Genomic DNA, 6,052 nt, shown 5'->3' on the forward strand with positions numbered 1-6,052 from the left:
TCCACAGACGCTGCTGGACCTCGGCGCGTCGCCGGACTACAAGGACAGCAGAGGCCTAACGCCGCTCTACCACTCTGCCATGGTGGGCGGCGCCCCCTACTGCTGTGAGCTGCTGCTGCAGGACCACGCCACCATTGGTGAGTGACTGTGTGTGTGTGTGTGTGTGTGTGTGTGTGTGTGTGTGTGTGTATGAGGGAATGACCTCTGTGCTGCTTAAACACCATCAGTGATGATTTATCTGTGAAAAAACAAAAAGCACTTTGTCGCTGAAAGAGTTCTCGTTGCCATGGTTACAGGGATCACTGATGAGAACGGGTGGCAGGAAATCCACCAGGTGACACACACACACACACACACTCACTCTCTCTCTCATTGCTCCACTGATGACTCGTTCTGTTCAGTTCTGATTCCCTGTGTGTGGGCGTGTTTTTTTTTTTTTTTTTGGTGTTCAGGCGTGTCGCTATGGCAACGTGCAGCACTTGGAGCACCTGCTGTTCTACGGCGCCGACATGAGTTCCCAGAATGCCTCAGGAAACACGGCGCTGCACCTGTGTGCCTTGTACAACCAGGTAGCGCACACACACACACACACACACACACGCGCGTGCACACACAGGTGTGTGTGTGAGCCGGTCACATGGCCGTGTTGACATGTCTGGTATCGGTTCTGCAGGACAGCTGCGCCCGGGTTCTGCTGTTCAGAGGAGCCAACAAGGACATAAAGAACTACAACAACCAGACAGCCTTTCAGGTGAAAACAAGACAGAAAATACACATTTATATGTGTTTAGGTCATTCTTACTGAAAAACATACATAAATCACTTTTATTGGAAAATGAATATATATTTTTCACTTTTATTGAATTTTTCTCTTTTTCAATAAAAGTGACACAAATCTTCCTTTTGCTCAGAATTTACAAAAAAACAACCTGTTTTTAATGAAGACATTTAAATATGTCATAACATTGAAATTTAATAAAAACCTGTGGATCTGAGGAAACCGAGCCAGGCAGATAAAATAAATATAGAAGGAAACTGCTAAAATAATGCCTGGTTAATGATGATCAATTTTAGAATAGATTTATTTGTAATAAACGTGTAATCTCTTCACTGACTGTTAATCATCGGTTTGTGTTCAGGTGGCGATCATCGCTGGGAACTTTGATTTGGCTGAAATCATCAAGATCCACAAAACTTCTGATGTTGGTGAGTTTAAACAATTCAGTCAGGCTGGAAAAAACACCCAGATTAATTATCGCTTAAAGAAACTTCCTGGTTTAATTTCACATTTCCAACAGCTCCGCAGAACTAAATGGCAACAAAACGTTTAAAAGTTTTTATCAGATTCTGGGCTTTAAAAGATTAACAGAGTTTTTAATTGGTCCTTTTTGTGGTTGTGAAACAGAATCTAATTCAATATGGCGGCATGTTAGGGACATGCTAGGTAGAAATAAACAAAATAAGAAGAATATGTTTCTGTCAAAAACTGAAATTTTGAGGATTTTATAGCAAAACCAAGTAAATTTCTGAGTTTGAAAAGTTTAACATTTGCTAGAAAAAATTGTTTTTTCTAGAAAAAATTATTTTTTCTAGCAAATTTTTGACTTCAAACTCAGAAATTTCTTAGTTTTTTTCTAAAACATTTCTAATTCTCAAAGATTTTTGGCATAAATTTACTCCTTTTTATTATTATTTTTTTTTTATGAATACACCTAGTGGCCCTAATGCTGTTTTAATATCATGAAGGCTTTTCAGCTGCTTTCCACTTGGTTTCATTTGAGAACCCGAACATTTTAAATGAATATTTCTTAATTCTTCACTCTGGTAAATACAAACAATAAGCAATATAAAATTGTTAAAAAATATAAACTTAACTGTGATATTGTAAGAAATTTGAATATGAAATATAATTACTTTAAAATCTAAAATGAACCGTCTGTGGCGTTTGTCCTGCTGGCGCCGCTGCTGAGGTGAACTCTGTGTGTCTTCATGTGTCCAAGTAGTTCCCTTCAGAGAAACCCCGTCCTATACCAAGCGCCGCCGGGTCGGCGCCACCAGAACCCCGGCCGGGAACGGCCTGTCGTCTCCTCGCTCTCTGATTCGCTCGGCCAGCGACAACGCCCTGGAAAGCCCCGCCTCCTCGCCCGGCCCCTCCCTCCAGAGCCTGGAGACGCATCACGACTCGCACACTCACTCCCTGAGACGCCACCCGCGCCGCCTCAGGTACGCCCCGCTGCACCCGCACCGTGCTGCGGTCCGACCAGCGCCTCTTACCGGTGTGTCGCCCCGCAGCCCCGGTGGGGGGGGCCACACGGAGACCAGCCCGCCCTCCTCGCCCCCCCACACGCCGCAGATGAGGAAGAGGAGGCTCTACAGTGCCGTGCCGGGGCGCACCTTCATCGCCACACGGTCCCACGTCCCCCAGGGGCCCGGAGAGATCCAGCTGCACCGGGGCGAGCGGGTCAAAGGTCAGTGGGAGATAAAGTGCTCAACTCCTAGTACTTTAGTACAAAACACTTCCAGGAACTTTGTAGCTGACGGCCATCTTGGTAGGAACTGTAACCGACTGTCATGGCAACAGTAAACGATCTCAAAACAACAGTTTTATCATTGATCATTGATAACTTCTGGGACAATTTACCTCCAGTATAATCTGTTTTTGTGACCAGTTTTAGTACTCCACCCACCTCTGTGTGATGCTATATAAATATCAGTGATAATTGCTGAGGCAGCTACTGCCAAACTAGCAGAATTAGCTTAGCTAATGTAGCTTTTACCTGCCAGCTAAAACGGACATGTAGCCAACGTGTTTGATACTCCATGTTCTCACGCTGGGAGTCACCAAAGCCTCATTATTCACCTGAAGAGTTCCTACGTCCTTTATAATCCGGTTAAACTCTGATTGGATGCATCCATGGTGCAGCACTCTTCCTGTTCTCCAAGTAGTGAACGTTAATCAGCTTGTCCACATCATCTCACGTTTCTCCATCTCATTCGGGTCGATCCTGACAGCAGCCATTTTGTTTTTCTACATTTCCTTTTTGTTGGGCTGGAAGCCATGATGGCTCAGTGGTGCACAGCAATCCCTGTTCAGAACTTTGGGAACTATTTATCGATATTCATTGTCTAATGTTATTTACCACAAATACATTTTACTGAGTCAAAACTTTACTTTAGTTAAAGTACTTTAAGTATTCAAAAGTACAAATTACACTCTGAGTGTTAATACAGAACTTTGTAACTTGCTGAAACTGCCTGACATGTAGAAAAACTCTGGTACAAAAGCTCTGCGCTTTGTCTTTGAATTGTAGCGCAGTGAAAGTCATAAGTTTCCAGCAAGTAAATACTAAAGTAAAGTTACTCAGTTACTGTCTGGACCGGTTCTGACCCAGTTTGTGTCTGCAGTGCTGTCGATCGGCGAAGGAGGCTTCTGGGAGGGAACGGTGAAGGGCAGAACCGGCTGGTTTCCTGCCGACTGCGTCGAGGAAGTCCAGATGAGACAATACGACCCGCGACTGGGTAACGACCTGATGACCCCTGACGGTCCCCATCCCCTTCCCAGCAGCCTCCAACATGTGATGTCTATGTTTCAGAGACGAGAGAGGACCGAACGAAGCGGCTGTTCAGACACTACACCGTGGGCTCCTACGACAACTACACCTCCTACAGGTGAGACTCAGGAACTGCACTATTACCTATAAATGTTGACAAGTTAGTCTTTTCCAACTCAGACCTAGCACACATTAGACCTGCTTTGAGTCATTGTGCTTCTGTGGAGTATTTCTGAGCAGTCAGTGTGTTCACTGATTTCCATCTTAGTGATGATTATTGTTCTGGTCAGAACGTAAAGTTCAAACCAACTTTAGTCTTAACGGTTTCTGATCGTTAGCATCAATCCCTCCAACAGGGAAGATGCTGCCTGTGCTTAAATACTCCACATAACCATATTATCCCCTTGAAATTAAAATGGAAGAACAAATTGTAAAGTGACCTTTGAAGTTGAGGCAGTCATTTATTTACAGGACAGTAATCTGGATTACCAAATAATCTCTGTTTTCTCCAATCTGCATCTGGTTCCAGCGACTACGTGATCGAGGAGAAGACGGCGGTGCTGCAGAAGAGAGAAAGCGAAGGATTCGGCTTCGTCCTGCGAGGAGCTAAAGGTAGAAATGGAGGAGTGGTGGGTGGTTGGATGAAGAAACCAACAAAGATATTTTAATCTGAAACCTAGAGAGGAAAACTCCTCGCTGTGTTGTTGCATAACAGCCACAGAGCTGTTATCACATGGCAGCACTGGTTTCCAGTCACTGCTGGGAAGCTGTTGATTAGCTGATAAACTCCTCTACAGTAGTTACTGAAGTTACTAAAACAGCAACAGGAAGAATATGTTCTTTTACATTCAGTCATTTCCAGATCGTCACTAAATCAAACTTCCTGGTTTTTGCTGGTTGAACTGCAGTTTCAGAGTTTGTGTACCAGCATGGAGAAGAGCTATGGGGGAATTATTCTGCCATAAGTTGAGAGAGCAAACAGGATATCATGTCTTTCTTAAAACTTCTCCTTGCGCTTACACTTAGTCTCTGCTCGCTTACGAAACATGGAACCATGTTTTAGCACAGTCGCCTGGCAACCTCTCAGCCAATAGAATGAAAGAGTTGTACTGGGTGCGTCTGTGTGGCTATTATCCATAGTAGCAACCTGCGCCACCCACTGGATGTAGGGAGAAACAACGTCAGCTTTCTGATCCGATGTCGAGTGTAACATGGAGCAGAACGCTGATGTCGTTTCTCCCTCTATCCAGTGGGTGGCGCTGGTTGCTACTATGGATAATAGCCACACAGGCACACCCACTAGAAGGAAACAAACGCACCCAGTACAACTCTTTCATTCTATTGGTTGAGAGGTTGCCAGGCGACTGTGCCAAAAGGCGTTTCCAAAAGCAAGCAGAGACTACGTGTGAGCGCGAAGAGAAATTTTCAGACAAAATATGTGCGCTCTCGGATTATGGCAGAAAAATTCCTCCATAAAACTGCAGCTTAAACAGCAAAAACCAGGAAGTACATTTTATATTTACCCAGAATGCCCTGCGCTGTAGATTTTACTGACCTTTGACCTTTATCCAGCTGAGACGCCCATTGAGGAGTTTGCGCCCACGCCAGCGTTTCCTGCTCTGCAGTACCTGGAATCCGTGGATCAGGGGGGCGTGGCCTGGAGGGCAGGGCTAAGGACCGGAGACTTCCTGATAGAGGTGAGAGGTCGCTGATCCTCCAGTAGAATTTAAACTGTTCATCAGATTGACCTCTGACCTCTGCTGTGTGAAGGTGAACGGCAGCGACGTGGTGAAGGTGGGTCACCGCCAGGTGGTCTCTCTGATCCGACAGGGAGGAAGTCGCCTGCTGATGAAGGTCGTCTCGGTTTCCAGGAAGTCAGAAACCAACCTGATCAGGAAGAAAGGTGCAGCTGATGATGCGTCGCTTTTCACCAACATTCATTTGTTCTGTAAAATGTCTATAAATTCAGGTGGTTTTATGCTGCAGAAACAGATTAAAGCTGTAATTCCTGAAGTTAAGCTCAGAGTTTTGCATTTATAACCTCCTACAGTAAATTAATCTGACTGAATTTGACATCAGTCTTAAAGGTACAGTTCAGATTTTAAAGATGAAGCCAACATGATTTATCCAACAATTAAACTTTTCACTTTTCCACGACTTCATTTGTTGCTGCTTTCTGAACCAACAATAAATATCTGTGTATTTTTAAATCTCTCACAACCAGCAAATCAGAATAATTAACAGAAACTACAAAATAAAACAGATTTAAGAAAACTGCTTCAGTTCAGCAGCCTGGGATATTTCAGAGTTTTAATGTAGAAAATGCAAATGAAAGGAATACTCTGATTGGCTGGTGGTGTGGTTCGTTTGCAAGCGCACTGCAAAAACTCAAAATCTTACCAAGTTTTTTTTTTTTTTTTTTTTTTTTTTTTTTTTTTTCTTTTAAAAAAAAAAAAAATTTTTTTCCAAAAAAAGGGGTTTTTTAAAGAAAAATTAAATTT

The 6,052-nt window shown here is 43.7% G+C and overlaps 1 protein-coding gene and 2 long non-coding RNA genes across 11 annotated transcripts in view; 1 reads left to right on the forward strand and 2 right to left on the reverse strand.

Annotated features, from left to right (window-relative positions):
- The window catches only part of shank3b (SH3 and multiple ankyrin repeat domains 3b), a 49,417-nt gene that overhangs the window by 30,237 nt on the left and 13,128 nt on the right, over positions 1–6,052 (forward strand). For 5 of the 8 annotated variants that reach the window (XM_015055725.1, XM_015055726.1, XM_015055727.1 and 2 more), the window contains 12 exons: positions 8–137; positions 297–334; positions 453–569; positions 674–751; positions 1,140–1,206; positions 2,001–2,223; positions 2,293–2,468; positions 3,406–3,519; positions 3,594–3,669; positions 4,081–4,163; positions 5,124–5,248; positions 5,322–5,454. In XM_015055725.1, the coding sequence (XP_014911211.1) occupies positions 8–137; positions 297–334; positions 453–569; positions 674–751; positions 1,140–1,206; positions 2,001–2,223; positions 2,293–2,468; positions 3,406–3,519; positions 3,594–3,669; positions 4,081–4,163; positions 5,124–5,248; positions 5,322–5,454 (1,360 nt within the window). Of the gene's footprint in view, positions 1–7; positions 138–296; positions 335–452; positions 570–673; positions 752–1,139; positions 1,207–2,000; positions 2,469–3,405; positions 3,520–3,593; positions 3,670–4,080; positions 4,164–5,123; positions 5,249–5,321; positions 5,455–6,052 lie in introns of all 8 variants that reach the window. The other 3 variants (XM_015055723.1, XM_015055724.1, XM_015055730.1) reach the window with 2 other exon arrangements.
- Positions 3,993–5,196, reverse strand: LOC106961766 (uncharacterized). Its single transcript, XR_001427838.1, has 2 exons — positions 5,107–5,196; positions 3,993–4,157 (listed from the first exon to the last, which is right to left on the reverse strand). It is a non-coding gene; the product is annotated as an uncharacterized LOC106961766 (long non-coding RNA).
- The window catches only part of LOC106961765 (uncharacterized), a 33,217-nt gene continuing 32,515 nt past the window's right edge, over positions 5,351–6,052 (reverse strand). For both annotated transcript variants that reach the window (XR_001427836.1, XR_001427837.1), the window contains one exon: positions 5,351–5,438. This is a non-coding gene — a long non-coding RNA (uncharacterized LOC106961765). The remainder of the gene's footprint in view (positions 5,439–6,052) is intronic.

This window comes from Poecilia latipinna, unplaced genomic scaffold (assembly GCF_001443285.1).
Source record: "Poecilia latipinna isolate Pla-1442-1.1 unplaced genomic scaffold, P_latipinna-1.0 Scaffold1333, whole genome shotgun sequence".
In the NCBI taxonomy this organism is placed as follows: domain Eukaryota; kingdom Metazoa; phylum Chordata; class Actinopteri; order Cyprinodontiformes; family Poeciliidae; genus Poecilia; species Poecilia latipinna.